Genomic DNA, 20197 nt, shown 5'->3' with positions numbered 1-20197 from the left:
GCTTTATTTCGCCTTCATTAAGTTCCTGTTTATTCTAAGCACCTGTACTAAGTAGTACTAAACTTAGTACTAAACCTTTTTTGGGTTTTTTTTTTGTCTTTTTGATGTAGGGTCTCCCTGTAGCCCCAGCTGCTGGCCTGGGACTCACTATGTACCAGGCTGGCCTTGAACTCACAAGAGATCCGCCGCCTACCTCTGTGTTGGGATTAAAGACATGTGCCAACACACTTGGGCTAAGTTTATACTTCTTAATCTTCTCAAGAGAATTACCTAAGTCTCTTCATCTGTAACATGAAGTATAATTTCTGAGTTACTTGCCTGAATTCAAACAGCTACTTTTCGCTTACAACATTTGTATCAACAATACTATTATACAGTCTACGCTACCTTTAAAGCAAAATTGAATTTGCAGTGCTGCTGTTGCTTTTCAAAAATTGGTGAAGCATAGTCACATGTAATATGTCTTAAATTTCAGTTTTCTAATAGGGATGAATATCATTATTAAAAGCATAGTGAATTCTCCTAAAACTACTGCAACTGTATTTGGTGGTTTTTTTTTAATCAAAGATAAATTAATGGAATAGATAGTAAATAGCACTTGTTGATAACAAATCAACTTTTGCTATTACCATTAGTGCCTTACTTTGTAGAATGTAATACTTAGGTGTAAAACTTTAGTGTTTCCCACCTTAGATAGCATTTCAATTCTTTTGTTAGGATAGCAAAGCGGAGTAGAACATGTACCCAAGTAAAAGTATGCTTTAAATAAAAGATTTCACCAGTCCATAAAAAAACGATCCACATATGAATGTCAAGTTTAGAAAGATAGGTAATTTGAGCAAAGTCCTTTGCTGTAGAAAAGAGGTATCATAAACCTTAGGGTTGTTCATGAATTACAATTTTTGAAAACCTAGAAAACTAGTTTTTCTAGACTCATAGCTTCAAACCAAATCAAGTAATTTTAACCCCTCTTTGATTTTTCTCTTCATCATCCTTTTCTAGTACTGGTGCTGTAAGTGCTCGTAACATTATGCTGTTGAAAAAGAAACAAGCTCGCTGTCAAGGAGTAGTTTGTGCCATGAAGGTAAGCTGTTATCTTGATTTTTGTTTGGTGTTGGTCTAGGCGGAGGGTTGTGATTTGTTTCATTTTTTGTTTTTTTTTTGCTTTTTGTTTTACTATTTCTAAGTCTCGTACTTGTAACCCCAAATCACTAATCCTATCCTATTTTAAAATTATCTCCTTAAAAATGCTTCGGCTAATTCTGAAATGGGTCATTCGTTGATACTAGATAGCATTAGCTATCAAACTAGATCGTACTGAATTGCAGTGTAATTTTATGAGAAGCTTGCTGATTTTTAAGTAGTAATCATGAATTGGTACATTGAATGGTAAATAATTTTTTTTGTGCTTGGGAATTTTTTTGCTTTAGGAAGCGTTTGGCTTTATTGAAAGAGGTGATGTTGTAAAAGAGATATTCTTTCACTATAGTGAATTTAAAGGTGACCTAGAAACCTTACAGCCTGGCGATGATGTGGAATTCACAATCAAGGACAGAAATGTAAGATGCTTCACTAACTTGATCTTTGGCTGTTTAAGATTAGTAGTGGATTGCATTTTTTAGGAAATGTAAAATTTTGTGATTTTCCTGCCCATTCCAATCCCTCTGATTTAGGGTAAAGAAGTTGCAACAGATGTCAGACTATTGCCTCAAGGGACAGTCATTTTCGAAGACATCAGCATTGAACATTTTGAAGGAACTGTAACCAAAGTTATCCCAAAAGTACCCAGTAAAAACCAGGTAAGTTGCCTTTATCAGGAGAGTCTTTTTTCCTTATCAATAGTAGAATAATATGGTGTGGTCTGTTTGATTAATATAATATGTGCTAGTGGAATACCTCTTGATAAATATAACTAAACTAATGAAAAACTAATAGGGACTGAGGGACTGGCTCAGTGGTAGAGTTGCTGGCCTATCATGAACAAGGCCCTAGGTGGGATTTCTCTGATACTGCAGGGGGAAAAAAAGTAAGTAATGAATGCCCATGAATATGTTTTTATTGGGTTGGTTTTTACTGAATGATTAGGAACAAAAGGCATGCTAACTAAAGGGAAATTGCAATTTGGATATGTATTTGTTTCTTCCCCCATCCCCCCTTTTTACCATTTACTTATTTGTGGAGAGGTACAGAGCTGTCATTACTGAGGAAGTGTGGAATATAAAAGACTGAAAATGCTTTTCTTTAAGTAGAATTTCTTGGCACCACAGTGCTATTTTAACTTTAGTGTTTGATTTTACAATTCCCTTGTGACTTTAGAACACATTTCATATTAGACTTATTGTCAGCACCTTTTTTCCCCTCACTTCAGGGAATTAACTATATTACCAATAACATGGGTTTGCTGTGTGGTTTTTTAACTTAGAACTAGGAAGGGTGAGAGAATTTCCAACTAAATCGTTTTTCTTCTCATCAGAATGACCCATTGCCAGGACGAATCAAAGTTGACTTTGTGATTCCTAAAGAACTTCCCTTTGGAGACAAAGATACAAAATCGAAAGTGACCCTGCTGGAAGGTGACCATGTTAGGTTTAATATTTCAACAGACCGACGTGACAAATTAGAACGAGCAACCAACATAGAAGTTCTATCAAATACATTTCAGTTCACTAATGAAGCCAGAGAAATGGTAAGTGTCTAGTATTGGGTCTGTATCTTGTCGGGTTCAGTGATAAACTGATTTACACTCTTAAGTGGAAACTTCTTGGGCCGGCGAGATGGTTCAGATAAGGTGTTTTCTGCTAAGCCTGACACCATTAATTTAAACCCTAGAACCCAACCCACATTGTGGAAGAAAGGAAAAAAGCAACTTCTGCAAGTTGTCCTCCTTAAGTTGTCCTTAAGCTGAAACTTCTAGTTAAGCTATAACTGTTGGAGAATCACCTTGTTAAAATAGCTAAGAAACATACACATATGAGTTAGTCTGGACTTAACATCTCTCCAGTTATTTTGGAAATACATGTGAAAGAATTTTAGAAGGAAATCTGTACAATATGATTGTTGATATATTGTGGAGAAAGAAGATTCAAGACCATATTTGAAGTAGATTTTCGCAAAATGCTTTCTACGTATTGAATAAACACTAGATTAAGCAAAAATAAACAGGTCTTGCTTTTTATGATAGAGCTTTGCAAAATCTTTTTAATGGGTGTATGTCTAGGAGTGGTGTGTACCTAAATTGTTAACCTAAATATATCTCACAAACTTTTTTAGTATTTATTATTTTTATTTTACATGTATGAGTGTATTGCCTGCACATGTGTGTGCACATACATCGTGCAGTGCTGTGGAGGTCAGAAGAAGGCATTGGATTCCCCTGGAACTGGAGTTAAGGACAGTTCTTAGCTGCTATGTGGGTACTGGGAATCAAACCAAGGTCCTCTGCAAGAGCAGTCTCTAGCCCCATTGTTTTTGTTTGTTTGTTTTTTCTTAGAAAGTTTAGGGAAACTGACTTTCTCAGATGTTTGTATTTAATGTTGTTTGGAATCATGCCGTCTGAAGTATATCTCAATGTTGTCAGTAAAACCTTTTTTGACTTTTAGCCTTAAGTTTTTGAGAACTAACTTTGACACTTGGAGTATACTTAGAACTTAGTTTGAAGGTCTGAGGTGTGATTTGGTCTATTTTGCTTTATGGTGTGAAGTACATAGCCTGGTTACCATTAGGAGTGGACAGAATGTCAAAATCTGTTCAGGTCATATTCAAAACCTAGTAATAAGATAAGCAATGTATAATTCATTGATAGGTTGATAATAATTCATGCTATTCAGCTGGGTGTGGTGGCGCATGCATTTAATCCCAGCAGAGGCAGGTGGATCTCTGAGTTCAAGGCCAGACTGGTCTACATATTGAGTTCCAGGCCAGCTGGTGCTACAGAGAGACCAAAAAATAATAGTAATTCATGCTCTTTTAGTAAACATTTGAGTGCCTTCCATGGTACTGTGGATACCATGTTCTTACAGAACTGGTACTTTAATAGGATTAAAGAAAATGTGAGGAAAATTTATTACAGTTCTTTGCATCTTAAGTGTTTCTCCTAAATTCTCATAAGATTTTTGAAGTAGAAAGAGAAAAGTTGCCTTTGTCATTGACTTAGGAAGTATATCAGTAAACACTTGAAATTCCCAAAAGTTTTGATTCAGGCCTGGGCTGTTATAAATACATTTCGTGGTACTGGAGAGATGTCTTAGCAGTTAAAAGCACTGACTTCTCTTGCAGAGGACCTAGGTTCGATTCTAAGCACCCACACAATTACTGTCTAACTCTAATTCCAGGGGATCTGATGCCCTCTTCTCACTTCTCAGGCATTGCACGATATGGGTGCGCTTGCATACATGCAGGCAATACACTCTTAGCACATGTAAAAAAAAGAAAAAATAATTGTGCGTGTATGTTTAAATACATAACTTTTTCTAATATTTGCCAAGGAGAGAGACTGGAAGTGGGAGGTAGACCTGGGAAGAATGTGGAGTAAATTCAATCAAAATGCGTTGTTTGAAATTCTCAAAGAATTAATAAAATCTTGTATTTTTAAAATTTTATGTATATGAGTGTGTTGCCTTCATGTATGTATGTGTGCCATGTGTTTGCAATGACTATGGAGGCCAGAAGATAGCATCAGATCCCTAGTAACTGGAGTTACAGATAGTTGTTATCCAGCATATGGTTACTCGGAGCCAAACCCAGGTTCTCTGGAAGAGTAGCAATTGCTCTTAACCACTGAACCGTCTTTCCAACCTTGAAGTTTTTTTTGTTTTGTTCTGTTGGTCTTTTGAGACAGGGTCTACCTGTACCTCAGCTGTCCTGGAACTCACTATGTAGACCAGATTAGCCTCAGTCTCACAGAGATATGGCTGCCTCTGCCTCCTACTGCTGTAATTAAAAGGTGTGCACCAATATGCTAAGCAAAATCTTACATACTTTTGAAATCAATGAGTTTGTATATATAAATGAAAAGCTGAAATGCAAGTAGAGCAATCAAATTGCTCATTGAAAGAATTCCTAAGAGATTTAACCTGGTGCTACTGCTGAAGTTGAATGTTGCCTTACTTGACAAACTTTACAGTCTGTGAAAATGTTACTTGGGTTTCAGGGTGTGATTGCTGCCATGAGAGATGGTTTTGGTTTCATCAAGTGTGTGGATCGAGATGCTCGAATGTTCTTCCACTTCAGTGAAATTCTAGATGGGAACCAGCTTCACATTGCAGATGAAGTAGAGTTTACTGTGGTTCCTGTGAGTAGGGCTTGAAAAAATGTTGGGGGTTGGTTTTTCTGCTGCCTTCTTTGTCGTTTTAAGGTTAATTTTGTTTTGTTTGTAGGATATGCTCTCTGCCCAAAGAAATCATGCTATTAGGATTAAAAAACTTCCCAAGGGCACAGTTTCATTCCATTCCCATTCAGATCATCGTTTTTTGGGCACTGTAGAAAAAGAAGCCACTTTTTCCAATCCTAAAACCACTAGCCCAAATAAAAGCAAAGACAAGGTGAGTTTTATGTGATCAAAACAATTTTTGTATGTCTTTATTTTTTCTCTTTTGCTTGCAGGCAGCAGTGGAGTCCACATAACAATAAAATGTCTCCTTTTGAAAATTCTCTATAAGACAGCCATGGTGATGCACACCACCCTGTGATCCCAGCACTTGGTGGGTGAAGGCCAGAGGATCAGGAATTTTAGGTCATCCTTAGCTGCGTAGGGAGTTAAGTTAAGCAAACAACTGTTTAAGCAAACAACTGTTTAAAGTACTTCTAATAACATAACCTTGGCATCTTTGACATTTTAGGACTGGGTGTTCAGCCTTTAGCCAGTGTCTATGGGCCTTCCCCATGCCAGCCAAAAATTTTTTTATTTGGGGACCACTCAAAAAGCCTTAAGTAAAGTAAATTTTTCCAAAATTGAATTTGTTTAGTTCACACATTTGAACTTTGTTTATTGAAAAATTCATTTAATCTAAAGATGTTTGAGATAATTCTGCTATCAAAAATAACACATTGAGAGACGAGTATAGAAACAATTCATACTGGATATTAAATGTTCCTGTTAAAAGTCTGAGAGGAATTACTAAAGTAGTAAAATGCCTCCCTGAAGGGCCTGTGTTCGATCCCCAGCACACCCCCCCACCCCATACACACAAAAGCAGATCTGTGAGGGTGCCCTTGGTAAAGTTTAATTCTGACTGGGAAGATCTAAAATGACCTCCACTAAGGGACTGTGCTTACATTTAATAGGAGATAAAAGGGGGCATTTCTCATAGAAAAGAGGTACAGTTACAGTGCTTTAGAAAGCAGTAGGTAACTAATTTTGAAGAAGGTTGGCTTTTTGTTTTGTTTTGAATGAAGGAAAATAGAGGAAATGATGAGAAATCAGGATGTAACTAGATTGAGGGGGAGTTTATTACTCCAAAGAATTAAGACCTTGTTATGTATTCCAAGATTTTCTGTTGGTATCAGATGTTTACTTCAGGAACATAATAGTATTACTATAAGCCTGTGTGGGAAGGACAGTGACCAAGGTACATGAGTGATGCTGGAGTATCAGGTTATTTAAAAAGAATTATTGGAGGAGAGAGAGTTCAGCCATTAAAGCACTGGCTGCTATGGGAGAGCACCTGGGTTCCATTCCCAGCACTCACATGGCACCTAGTAGCCCTACCTCTAGTCCCAGGGGACCAATGCCCTCTTACGACCTCCATTGGCATTGCATGCATAGGTGTGTTTATGAAGTACATAAAATAATTTTTTAAAATATTAAAAATACTGAGGAATCATTGTACTGGTTTTGTACTTTGAGTTTATCTAACTTAGGACTTTATCCTATTTTGAAGAGAGTAAGAGTAACTATAGAGGTAGCTTTGCCACAACAGATTTGGTGATTCAAAATACCTGCCTGGTAAATTGTGTATGTTCAGTAAATTATTATATAGTCATAAAAAATGTGAATTGTAAGTCTGGCATGGTGGTGCACACCTGTAATCCCAGCACTTGGGAGTCAGAGGCAGGCGGATCTCTGAGTTCAAGGTCAGTCTGGTCTACATAGTGAATTCCAGTCCAGCTGGGACTACAGGGAAACCCTGTTTCAAAAATATAGTCCAAAAAAAAAAAATGAATTGTAGAAGAACTCAGAAGCAAATTTGATTTGATGATGTAATAAGCAATGGGGGGTGAAGCTTTAGGAGAGAAGACAGCTAGATTGCTGATAGGAACACTGTCCCCACAGAAATGATGCTAAACCACAAAATGGTGTCATTTATTGCATTACTTACTATCCGATTACATATATTGAAACTGAATTTTTTTTTTTTCGGTATTGTGGAAGTACTAATGTAACTATTGTCAAGTGCTTTGAGTTGTTAGTTCCTATACCAAAGTAAAAATTCTCAACCCTTTGATTGATAATAAGTGTTTAAACACTCTGAAGTGCTATGGGATATTGAAGAGGACACTTTAGCTTCTTTAGGAAATAGTAAAGACTCTTCTTTATGGGACATGAAACTGGATATGTAGTGCACATTTTTCTTTTGTCTGAAAATGTGCTCAGGTTGATTTCTGATTAAATGGAAAGGCCTGATGGAGCAAGATGAGACTGTTCTGGGTTAAAGCAAACATACCTTTTAATCATGCATTTTCTCTAGTATTTCCTCTCCCATTTCCCTTTTGTTTTGTTTTTATTTGTTCTTGAGGATGTTTCATTGTATTTTTTCTTTAGGAGGCTGAGGATGGCATTATTGCTTATGATGACTGTGGGGTGAAGCTCACTATTGCTTTTCAAGCCAAGGATGTGGAAGGATCTACTTCTCCTCAAATAGGAGATAAGGTAAGATAATTCAGTTTAATTGAAGCAGGGTTAAAGATTGCCATCTTAATCATAAATTGTGGAGGATGGTTTAATTTTATCAAGTTTGGCTGAAGTATTTTTTGCACTTAAGAAAGGTTAAATATATAACTAAAACACAGTCTAGCAAGCTGTTAAAACACACTGAATAGTCTGTATTTAAGCATTTGGTATCTTTACACACAGGTGTGGTGGCATATACCTGCTCTTGCAGAGGACCCGGGTTTGATTCCCAGCACCCACATGGCAGCTACGAACTGCCCTTAATATTCATAAGAAAGTTAAAACTATTACTAAAATAGTCATTGTTTTTGTTGTTGTTGTTGTGGGAGGCTTTTTTTTTTCTTTTTGGTCTTTTTGAGACGGGGTCTCTCTGTAACCTCAGCTGACCTGGAGTTTGCTGGCCTTGAACTCACAGAGATCCACCTGCCTCTGATGGCATTAAAGGTGTGCGCCACCATTGTAACATCATGCCAAAGTTTTACATTGCCTAGTTTCCAGATAACCTTCCTTTAGTGAGAATACGGTTAGAAGACATACACATGAGGGAACAAAACAATCCTTTGTGAGAAATGGATTGACATCATGTGTTTTTGGTTTTTTTTTTTTAACTTTATTTTTTTTTTATTTTATTTTTTACATGTATGAGTGTATTGCCTGCATGTATGTGAGTGCACCTGTGTCGTGCAATGCCATGGAGTTCAGAAAAGGGCTTTGGATTCCCCTGGAACTAGAGTTAAGGACAGTTCGTAGCCGCCATGTGGGTGCTGGGAATCAAACCCGGGTCCTCTGAAAGAGCAGTCAGTGCTCTCAACCGCTGAGCCATCTCTCCAGCCCCAACATCATATGTTTTTATGAAAATCTATTCCATCAAAGTGATTAAAAAAGAACTCTGGGGTGAAAGGCATGGTCTGGGGGAGTTTCTGGTCTCATTTTTGGAGTTAAAGAGCTTTTTGTGGACATGATAATGGCATTAGTGATAATCCTTATTTTTTGCAGGTTGAATTTAGTATTAGTGACAAACAGAGGCCTGGACAGCAGGTTGCAACTTGTGTGCGACTTTTAGGTCGTAATTCTAACTCCAAAAGGCTCTTGGGTTATGTGGCAACTCTGAAAGATAATTTTGGATTTATTGAAACAGCCAATCATGATAAGGAAATCTTTTTCCATTATAGGTAAGGAATACCTTTTTGGATCTTGCAGCTTACTATCATATTCTTTTGGAATTAAAGTAAAAAAAAAAAAATTGATACTTTTTTGGTGATGATAGAAGTTAGTCATCTACCTTTGTATAGAGGCCATGTGGCCAAAAACATAGAAATACATATGCCTACTGCCTTTGCACATTCTGCTTCAATAAAAAAATATTGTTTTCTTGTAATGTTGATACCAGAGGGTTGTGCATTTGTGATATACACAGTTAAGGCACATTGTAAAAAACAACCTTGGTTCTTCAGTAATTTAGATAGTTCAGATTTTAATCTAGACTCCATTTGGTACCTATATAACTTTAATCAAATGAATTAGCTCCCTTGTTTCCTAGTTTCATTATCTTGACACTGGGACTAGTGGTTCCCTATTGATAGTATATTTGAGTCAGTGACTTAAAACAAGAGTCCATCATAAATAGAATTACCATGTATGTTGTTATCAATGGAATAAGTGCTACTTACTGCTGTTGATGTTTGTGGTAATGGCTTAATTAAATGTCATTTCCTTTCCCTTTAGTGAGTTCTCTGGTGATGTTGATAGCCTGGAACTGGGGGACATGGTTGAATATAGTTTGTCCAAAGGCAAAGGCAATAAAGTCAGTGCTGAGAAAGTCAACAAAACTCACTCAGGTAATGAATTGACTCCTCTGTTTATTAAGCCTGTGTTTTGATTGGAAGATAGGGATTGGGTGGGAAAGGAAGACAAAGCCCAGTTCTATACCATTCATTCTTAAAAGATATGATAGCCAGATCAGTACTGTCTTGGTCACTTGTCATAAATTTCTCGGACCCTACCATAGACTTCTGAAATTCTAGGCATGGCAAACTGTTTTAATAAGTTCTTTAAATGATTCTGATAACACTGAAAATTGAGAAACACTGTTGCCAATATTTTAGAAAATTTGTATTAAATGTCTTTAATATTTCCCTTCAATTTTTAAAAATCCATGTTTATATACTAATATTTCTGGCTTTTGGGGTAATGAGTTCAGTGCTGGCAATTGAGCTCAGGGCCTAATGCATACACATGCCAGCTCTAGGATCTCTGACTTTTTTGCAGCCTGCAAGTAAGTTTTGTCTTTGATCTAAATTCCTAAAATAACATTTTCTCTTGGTGAATCCTATAGAGATGACAGCTAAGACCATCCATTTTGAGTCCATAAATATCTTATGTTTCATGCACTAGAGATACAGTCATGAAGAAATCCTTGTTCAACTTAGTTTTTTGGTGGAAAAAAGCAGGCAAAGCAAAATAATATGTGCAGTTTGTTTGGAATGACAGTAATACATGGTATGAAACAAATCGAGGAGTCATTAGTGTTTCTGTTTAGTGACCTAGAAAGGCTGCACCAAAAAGTGATCTGATCCCTGGGAAAGGGGATGTGGGTACTTGTTACACCAAACACATTGAATTTATATGCCAAAATCAGGCTTCCTAATTGGTATTTTAGAAGTATTTAAGGTCAGGCAATTTTTCAAGAAAGAGAACTTGACTTTTGCTTAGGTTAGGCAGCCAGCTGGTTGGGGTGACACACACCTGTAATCTCAGCACTTGCTGCTCTTTCAGAGGAACCAAGTTCAGTTCCTATCACTCAAGTCAGGTGGCTCACAGTCACCTGTATCTGCAGCTCTTGGGCAGCTCATGTTCTTCTGACATTTGGGAGGACTGCAGGCATTTACTCAAATCCACACAGAGACACACATATACACATTATTAGAAGTAGAAGTCTTTTTTTTATTACTATTTTTATTTCGTGTGTATGTGTGCATTGCCTGCATGTAGATAAGTGCACCCATGTTGTACAATGCCCGCAGACAGAAGATACAGTCGAATCCCTTAGAACTGGAGTTACGGACAGTTAGTTGCCATGTGGGTTGGGATTCGAACCTGGGTCTTCTGCAAGAATGACCTTCTTTTAAAAGATGAAAAGCAAACAGACAACACACCCTTAAGTTCACATTTAGGCTTTGTTTTGTTTTGCTTTTCTTAGAGTTTAAAATTGCTAAGAGAGGTTATGTGTACATTTGTTTTGTAGTGAATGGCATTACTGAGGAAGCTGATCCCACCATCTACTCTGGTAAGGTCATTCGCCCTCTGAGGGGTGTTGATCCAACACAGATTGAGTACCAAGGAATGATTGAGATTGTGGAGGAGGGTAAGTGCATCACTGACAAACTGCCTTTTGATGAGTATTTCCAGAGGTTGAAAATTTGTGGGGTTCATTACTGTTTTCGGGTTTCTTAAAAAGCTGCTTAAAGGGCCTTGTCTTCCCTTGCTTTATTTTTATTTTTATATGCCTCAAATGAGGTGACCCTGTGTGAACAAATGACTGTTGTGCTGAGCATTTAATGTTGAATGATACTTTTTTTTTTTCTGCAGTCTACTAGTCATTTACATTAGTAACCATATGAACACTTCTTACAAGAGTTTATATGTTCCGGGGGCTGAAGGGATGGTTCACCGGTTAAGAACACTGGTTGTTCTTGCAGAAGACCATGTTTTGAATCTCAGCACCCACATGGCAACTAACAACTGTCCGTAACTCCAGTTCCAGGGAATCAGACAGCCTCTCCTGTCCTCCGTGGGCATTGCATGACATGGGTGCATTTACCTACATGCAGGCAATATATGCATACACATAAAATAAAAATAACAAAAATTTAAAAAAAAAGTTTATATGTTCCTTAAAACACCTAGGGATCCATGCTTCTATTACTTCTTTCCCTCTTAAGTATTCCCAGAGTTCTGGTACTTAACACCATGTTTTTAAAAAAAAAAAATAAAATAAGTGTGAATGTGAGCTCTGGATAGTTAGGAAACAAGGTTAAATATTGGTGTAGTTAATGATAAATTTCAACCAGATGGTGACTTGTCTTATAGAGAAAAGAAATCTTTGTATCACTTGTAAGTCAGAATGTGAAGTAGGCAAGAGCTGCTCATTTGTTTACTTTTATGTGTATGAGTCTTTTGCCTACAGGTATGTAAGTGCATCGCTGCATGCAGTGCCCAAGAAGGCCAGAAGAGGGCTTCTGATTCCCTAGAACTGGAGTTGGCAGATATTTGTTGGGCATCATGTGGGTTCTAGGAACTGAACCCAGGTCCTCTACAAGAGCAGCCAGTGCTCTTAACCACTGGGACCACCTCTTTAGATCAAGAGCAGCTTAATTGTAGAAAGAGGCAAAAATTGGTGGTGATAGCCTATTGCTTTGTCACATGAGGTTTTTAGAATTTCTGTTTAATGAAAAAGTGCCTCACCACTACCACAACCCTCTAATGGTAAAACACCCCTAACAGGGCCATGGTTGTGTGTGATACTAACATTATTAACTTGTGAGATGAGATGCATTAATTGCCCAGCGGGCGGGGCGGGGGTGTTTTTATTTTGTGTGTGTGTGTGTGCGCGCGTATGAGTCTTTAGGCTTTTTTTTTAAAGCCCCATCTGGTGTGGAACTCACTATGTAGACCAGGCTGGCCCTGAACTCATAGAGATCTGCCTGCCTCTGCCCCCTGAATGCTGGTACTAAAGGCATGTGCCACCATGCCCAGCTTATGTATAAATGTTTATCTTCTTGTGTGTACCCATGTCATGAGATGCCTGCAGAGGCCAGAAGAGGGTGTCAGATTCCCTGGAACTGGAGTTAGGGTCATTTAGCTGCCATTTGCGTGGTGGGAACCAAACCCATATCATCTACAAGAGCAGCCAGTGCTCTTAACCACTGAGCCACCTCTCCAGGCCCACTTTCTCCTTTTATGACAATGGTACTCTTTTCTTTTGATTTTTTTTTCTTTTTTCTCCTTCCTTCCTTTCCATCCTTCCACCTTTCTCTTGTTTTTTTTTTTTTTTTTTTTTTTTTTTTTTTTTTTTTTGGTATTTTTGGGACAGGATCTCCCTGTAGCCCCAGTTGGCCGAACATGCTGTGTATAGAGATCTGCCTGCCTCTGCCTCCCCAGTGCTGGGATTAAAGACGTGCACCACCACACCTGGCCTCTTTTTGTATTTTCTCTTTTTTTGTGTGTGTGTGTGGGGGGTCTTTGTGAGACAGGGTCTCCCTTATAGCCCCTGCTAGCCTGGCCAATGTACTATGTGTAGACCAGGCTGGCCTTGAACTCAGATCCAACTGACTCCCAGTGCTGGGACTAAAGGTGTACACCACCACACCCAGCTCTTTCTGTATTTTCTTAACATGGTACTTTTAATGCCTTTTTCTACCCCCACCTCACCTGACCCCATCTGCTTACTCTTTGACTGTAGGACATAGTCCAAAGCAAGGACTGCCTGGGGTGTACACACACCCCACCCCCACCCCTTTTGCCCACATTTCCGTGCTTTAGTTGAAGGGGCATCTCCTATTCAGGAATATAATTGTAGCTCAGTAGGTGGCTTTGGAAATTGAGCAGATCTAGGTCTGATATCCACTTTATACCTTAGATTATTTAAATCCTAGCTCAGTTTTTTTCATTTTTAAAATGAAGATAATATCTTGAGGCTCATATGCTATGAAAATTGTCAGCTCATTGGCTTTGAATGCTGCGGTGATGAGCAGCTGAACTCACTTCTATCTCCTACAGTGGTTTCCAGGCAACTTTGTGCTGTTGTAGTGCAGAATTGGGGCAGGGGGATGGGGGCATGGGAGGTGTAGCAGATAAAAAAGATACTTGCCTGGTTTTGTAAATTACACACTTTGGTTACTCTTTCATTGCATCAGCTGAATTGAGTAGTTAAGACAGAATGACATGAAAGCCTAAAATATTTACTCTTTGACCTGCAACAAAAAGTTTTATGATCCCTGATCTTTAAGAAAAAGGACCCTGCGGTTTGAGGGAGTCCGAATCAAAACAATCTGAGATACCAAATTTATCTGCATTATTTTGCCCATGCCTTATTGGTTTACTTACCTGATCAGTATTTTTGGCTGGTTGGTTCATACATTCCAGAAGTCAGTCATGTGGATAAAATTAGTAATCCGTATTGCTTAAAATTTAACTAATGGTATTGTACGTTTGGTGGTTTTAAAAATTGATAAATGCAATTTAAAAGTTTTTATTTTATTAGTTATTAATGACCTGTCAAGTTTTTTGTCATTTGTTTCCATATTAATCTTTAACACTTAGTATTCCTGTTAAACTTTAAGGTAAAACTTTTCAAGATTAAAAAAACTTTTTAAGGAACAAAATGCATTTTTACTATGTATATTTTAACTCTGTACCACTTTCCATACAGGGGATATGAAAGGTGAGGTATATCCATTTGGCATAGTTGGAATGGCCAACAAAGGGGATTGCCTACAGAAAGGGGAGAGTGTCAAGTTCCAGTTATGTGTCCTGGGCCAAAATGCACAAACTATGGCCTACAACATCACACCCCTTCGTAGGGCCACTGTGGAGTGTGTGAAAGATCAGGTCAGTGCCATGTCTCTGGATCTTAATTTGTTCTTTTATCTGTTGGGAAGCAGAGCCTTGACTTCTTTTTTTCAGTCAAGGGGAAGCCATCAACTAATATTCACTTAGTTTTTACTTGACTTTATTACTTTAAGAAAAAAAAAGAAGTGGCTACATTAGCAAAAAGAAAATAAGTGTGATTATTAATAATTACTATTACATAGTGGGGAAAATTTTAGTCATGCTTAGAATGAATAGTAGTGGTTTCCAAGGATATCTTCCCTGATGAATTCTGCCAACTAGCTGAATTGGCTTATCAGTAGTAATACCATGTTTTATAAATCTTTCCTACTGAAGGTTCGCACAATCGTTCAAAGTGAAATGCTGTTCCATTTTCCAGGATGCCCCCCATTTTAAGTTAGTGATTTTTGGTGTGTTTGTTTTTGTTTTCTCTGTCCAGTTTGGCTTTATTAACTATGAAGTAGGAGATAGCAAGAAGCTTTTTTTTCATGTGAAAGAAGTTCAAGATGGCATTGAGCTACAGGCAGGAGATGAGGTGGAGTTCTCTGTGATCCTTAATCAGCGCACTGGGAAATGCAGTGCCTGTAATGTTTGGAGAGTCTGGTGAGTTGTTTATTATCCTTGGATTAGTAACTACCCAGAGTTCACTCTCAATTTGTATATTCTGTACTTTGTCAGATTAAATTTCTTTAGTTTTCCTTTCTTTCGTCTTTTTTTGGGCCATTAGGTAATATATTTCCACTTTTGTCTTTTTTACCTTCGGTCATGCTTGTTTGTTTTAGACAGGTTTCAACTTTGTATCCCTGGCTGACCTGGAACTTGCTGCAACTTCTGCCTCTGCCTCTCAAGTGCTAGGATTATAGTTGTATGTTACCATGCATGCCTGACTTTTTCAACCTTTATTTTTTGACACTATTTTTTCACATAAACCTGACCAGAGAAACACTTTGGTCCTGTGATGTGCTACCGTTGTGTGTGCTGCATCTAAATATAAAAATACTACGAAATCTTGTTCTTTAAAAATTATGCTTATTAGCCCCCCCTTTTTCCTGTCAAGCCATTTCTAGAATAGATGCTGCTTAAATTTCTAGTTTTTATACCTTAGTCCTCATGACTCATGCTGTTTTCCATATATATAGCTATCAGTGTTGTTACCATTAGAACTGGGAATCTTAGAACTATTTCTTCATATTTCACTTTTAGAAAGTTTTCCGTCTGTTCCCTTGTTTTATGTCTCTATGGAACTGGTCTCTCTGGTTGCAGACAAATCTAGGGTTGACCCTCTAAATGATTCTTCACAGCTTCTATCCAGTTGAAACTTTTTGAGTTGGGAAAAGTATATATATATATATATATATAAACAAACTTGTCTGTCTTGTCTGGCTAGCTGTCTAGGATGAGGCAAGAGTCCCCCTCATTAAAAGTGAGTCATTTGGGTAGGAAACATGGAGTGCTTGCTTGCTTCCCACCAGATACTGATTTTTCTCACTTTACACTTTTACAGTGAGGGTCCCAAGGCTGTTGCAGCTCCTCGACCTGATCGGTTGGTCAATCGCTTGAAGAATATCACCCTAGATGATGCCAGTGTTCCTCGCCTGATGGTTCTTCGTCAGCCAAGGGGACCAGATAACTCAATGGTAGGATTCCATCGAGGGCTTGAGGGAGGCCAACTGATAAACTAGCATTATTTTAAGAACTTAAGAAACTTAGCAAAGCAGAGAACTTCAGTATTGCTTGTAGCTAGTTGGGACACCCTCCCTATAAATTGGTTCAGCCCTTTATATAATGGCTGCTTTAATTAAAAGGACATTTCCTGCTCTTAGGAGAGAACTGTTAGTGAATGATAATTAAAAATAGTACTTTTTTATTTTTTTTAGAATTTTATACTTGTGACTGATTATACTCAAATCTTTGTTACTCAGAATATTATTATATACTCAAATCATAATTATTTTGTTTCTTCACAGGGATTTGGTGCAGAAAGAAAGATCCGTCAAGCTGGTGTCATTGACTAACCACATCCACAAAGCACATTAATCCACTATGCTCAATTGGGGGGATTCTGGTGAAGGGTTCTGAATATCTTCCTCTTCATCCCTCCCAAAATCTGGAATACTTAATTCTATTGAGCTATTACACCAGTTTTAACACCTTCCTCATGTTATGTTTAAAAAAATAAATAAATTTAAGAAACCATTTTAAAATTATGCACAGTTGCAGCCTGGAAAACTTAAGGTGGCGCCTTATAGTGTCAGTTTTAGGAGCTTTATTTGGTGCATTTAACGCAACTGGTAATTGCAAAATCCACTTCGCCTGTGTTAAGTGACAAATACAGACTGTTACCTTGTTGGCCCTATGAAATTCTGCACTTGGTATTTATATACTCTACCTTCATTACTTCTGGCAAGACATCCTGCCTTAGCACTCAGTTGTGTTCTTTTTCTTTCCTGTTCATTATGCTTTAATTTTGAGGACCATATGAGGGTAGAATATATTACATTTTAAAAATTGCAAAAATTTATCTAGCAAACCATTTTCTTAAGTTGATGGCCAAATATTAAAATGTTATTTTTCCTATCATTTATAATCTTGTCACAATCCACTTAACGGAGTTTGATTAGATTTCAGTGAAAATTATCTTCCAGAGTAGGTTTTTTTTTTTCTTCCTGGGGTGGGGGGGTAAATAACTTTACTACAATTAGTATGTTTGATGCAGAATTTCATGCAAATGAAGTGTGCCAGCCGTGTGGTAATTTAAACATATTTAAACAAAAAGACGAATGCACAAACTTGCTGCTTAGACCACTGCAGCTTCTAGGACCCAGTTTCTTTTACTGATTTAAAAACAAAACAAAACAAAAAAAAAATAAAAAAGTTGTGCCTGAAATGAATCCTGTTTTTTTTATAAGCAGCCCCCTGGTTCCTGTGTCCTGTTGAATACAGGCACTTGATCCGTGGTGTAGCTTCTGTTCAGCTTTGTATCACGGGAACCGATTGGCCTGATTTCTTGGCCCTATCTGGAACTGGCCACTTTACAGGGTCCCCAGCAAGTGGACTGAAGGCTTTGTCTTAAGATGACAAGGGTCAGCTCAGGGGTTGTGGGGGAGGGCGCTTTCATCTTCCCCATTGTCATTTGAGGTTTTGATCTCTGGGTAAAGAGGCCGTTTATCTTTGTAAACACAAAACATTTTTGCTTTCTCCAGTTTTATGTTAATGGCGAAAGAATGGAAGCGAATAAAGTTTTACTGATTTTTGAGACACTAGCACCTAGCGCTTTCATTATTGAAACCTCCTGGGTGGGAGGGGCGGGACTGGGTGCGGCCGGCCGCCTGACTCCTGGGTCGCAGGCCCACGTGGCCGGGGCGGGGTCTCAGGCGCCTGCTGATTACGTAGCGGGCGGGGCCGGAAGTGCCGCTCCCGGGTTGGGGCTGTTCATGGCGGTTTCGGGGTCTCCAACAGTTTTCTCGGTTGAGGTCCAAAAGTCGCCCGAAGCTGGGTCAGCGGAGCTTGAGGTAAGGCCGGGGCCTACGTGGCCTTGGCTTCGGAGCGGAGGGATATAGCGCCGGGGCGGAGAGACCGGAACCCAGCGAGCCGGAGACAAAGGCCTGGGGCGGGGGCCGCGGCCAAACGGGCCAGGCGATCTGGAGCGGTGAAAGGGAAGTGGTCGCCAGGCCGCCTCTGGAGCCGAGCTGACTCGGGCCCAGCGGACTTGGGCGGTAGGAAGGGGGGTGGTTTCTCTCCCGGAGGCTGAGGGCGGGGCCGAGCACATTTAGAAAATACACGCGGGGCTTTCTTCGAAAAATCTGTGGCCCGCACTCACCTGCAAGTATTTTTGCTTTTCTGAATCATTTTGCGAACTAAGTGGAAGATCGCGTCTATGAAACAGATGCTTTTGAAACTGATTTTAGTAATTCCTAATTATGGAAAGCCTTGTGGTATTACTATAGGTTTGGCCTGCCAGTTTAATTGTTGCTTTCCAACAGGTTTTTGCTGGTGTGAAATGACTGAGTACAAACTGGTGGTGGTTGGAGCAGGTGGTGTTGGGAAAAGTGCATTGACAATCCAGCTAATCCAGAACCACTTTGTGGATGAATATGATCCTACCATAGAGGTGAGGTCCTGTGGTGATCAGCCATCTGACCCTATCTCTCCCTTTCGGTTTTCCCTTACCCATATCCTTTATCAGTTCTTTTAATAGTAGAGAGGAAGCAAAAAGTTATTAGAGGTACTATAGTCCATAAGATAAAGTTTTAGTGAGTTTATAAAGTTCATACTTATTCACCTTCTAAAGATTTCCTTTAAAAGTTACAGTTTTTAACAGTTTTGTAAACTGTTGCAAAGTCAGTGCTGAATTCTTGTCTTTTCATCATACATTGCAGCTCTGTTAAATAGAAGCACAAGTCACAGGAAAAGAAGTTCCATGTAGGAGATACTAGAATGGGATATTTTTCTATTTTCTTTAGCTAGTCCAAACTTTGAGTTGGGGTACAACAAGTTGAAGTTTTGGGTCATTGTACCTAGGAATTCCATCGTTACAATTTAGTATATGATACTGAGAAAATCCCCATAAGTCCCATTTTGCTCGTTATGTTAAATTTTAATAAACTTGTTGAGTTTTGGGGTACAGATTGTGTAAGTCCAGCTTTCAAGAGGCTGAGAGAGGAGGCTTCTAATGCAAGACCAGCCTGGACTGCATTATCAAGACTGTTTCCAAAATATAAAACAAATATTTTGTCTGTGAACTTGTCCACTTACCACAAAGGGTGTGTCAGATTCAGATGTCTATACAGGTTACATTTATATATACTCCAATACCCACCACCACCACACTGCCAGAAAAAACATACAGAACAACATTTCTAATACTACAGAAAGAGATACAAATACAAGTAAAATTGCTGTAATGCTAAATTAGAAGTTCCTGAGGTTGTTGATGGTTTCTTTGTTTACGTCTCACGTAGGCCAAACTGGCTTTTTGTTTTGGTTTGGTTTAGTTTTGAGACATGGTCTTACTATACATCCCTGGTTGGCCAGGCCCTTGCTTTGGTCAGCTCAACAGAGATCCATCTGTCTCTGCCTTCCAAGTGCTGGGATTACAGGTGTGCACCAACCTGCCCAGCTTCCAGACTGGATTTGAACCTATGTCAACCCTCCTGCCTCAGGCCCTTGAGGACTGCAATTACAAGCCTGCACCCTCATGCCCAGTTTAAAAGTTTTTTGTATGACTGCATGTCTGTCTGCCTGAGGAATTAATTGTACTTTGTTTGGAGACTTTAGGGATTGGTTCAGTAATATTTCTCAAAGGTGCAATCAGTTGTGTTGAAAAAGACATTTTTGATATTATAGTCTCCCTAAAACAAAAGGTATTTGTGTATTTAATCATGAACACAAATTCTGTTTCCAAGGTGGGGTGCAATTAGAGATATGTTTAATCTCTCATTCCCTAACTGCAATAGAGCTGTTTCAAAAAATATAGGTACATAGATACTTTTTTTTCTGCAGGCATGCAAGTTTGGGGCTTTTTTAAGTACTTGCTGTTTGAGGGACAAGTAAGGTAGATAGCAGTAATACTGAATAGTCAAATCCTTAACAATATACATTCTTGTGGGTTTTTTTTTTTTTTTTTTTGAGTACTATCACACTTTGAAATGACTTTGGGACATTTAACATTTTGTATATGACAACCTGACAACCATTTTA

At 38.6% G+C, this 20197-nt stretch overlaps 2 protein-coding genes across 5 annotated transcripts in view; both read left to right on the top strand.

Annotated features, from left to right (window-relative positions):
* The window catches only part of Csde1 (cold shock domain containing E1), a 40859-nt gene extending 23099 nt beyond the window's left edge, over positions 1–17760 (top strand). For all 4 annotated transcript variants that reach the window (XM_008834010.2, XM_008834009.2, XM_008834006.2 and 1 more), the window contains 14 exons: positions 1003–1084; positions 1431–1559; positions 1674–1799; positions 2474–2686; positions 5150–5290; positions 5376–5540; positions 7760–7867; positions 8885–9060; positions 9614–9726; positions 11133–11252; positions 14319–14497; positions 14937–15100; positions 16002–16134; positions 16465–17760. In XM_008834010.2, coding sequence (XP_008832232.1) covers positions 1003–1084; positions 1431–1559; positions 1674–1799; positions 2474–2686; positions 5150–5290; positions 5376–5540; positions 7760–7867; positions 8885–9060; positions 9614–9726; positions 11133–11252; positions 14319–14497; positions 14937–15100; positions 16002–16134; positions 16465–16512 — 1897 coding nt within the window. In that variant the 3' untranslated portion in view covers positions 16513–17760. The remainder of the gene's footprint in view (positions 1–1002; positions 1085–1430; positions 1560–1673; positions 1800–2473; positions 2687–5149; positions 5291–5375; positions 5541–7759; positions 7868–8884; positions 9061–9613; positions 9727–11132; positions 11253–14318; positions 14498–14936; positions 15101–16001; positions 16135–16464) is intronic.
* A 105-nt stretch (positions 17761–17865) lies between these two features.
* Positions 17866–20197, top strand: part of Nras (NRAS proto-oncogene, GTPase) — a 14483-nt gene continuing 12151 nt past the window's right edge. The window contains exons 1-2 of the mRNA XM_008834005.3: positions 17866–18009; positions 18481–18608. Coding sequence (XP_008832227.1) covers positions 18498–18608 — 111 coding nt within the window. The 5' untranslated portion in view covers positions 17866–18009; positions 18481–18497. The remainder of the gene's footprint in view (positions 18010–18480; positions 18609–20197) is intronic.

The sequence above is a fragment of the Nannospalax galili genome, unplaced genomic scaffold (genome assembly GCF_000622305.1).
Source record: "Nannospalax galili isolate Female #2095 unplaced genomic scaffold, S.galili_v1.0 scaffold475, whole genome shotgun sequence".
Taxonomy (NCBI): domain Eukaryota; kingdom Metazoa; phylum Chordata; class Mammalia; order Rodentia; family Spalacidae; genus Nannospalax; species Nannospalax galili.
The sequence above is the reverse complement of the archived record's forward strand: the minus strand, read 5'-3'. Positions and strand labels throughout refer to the sequence as shown.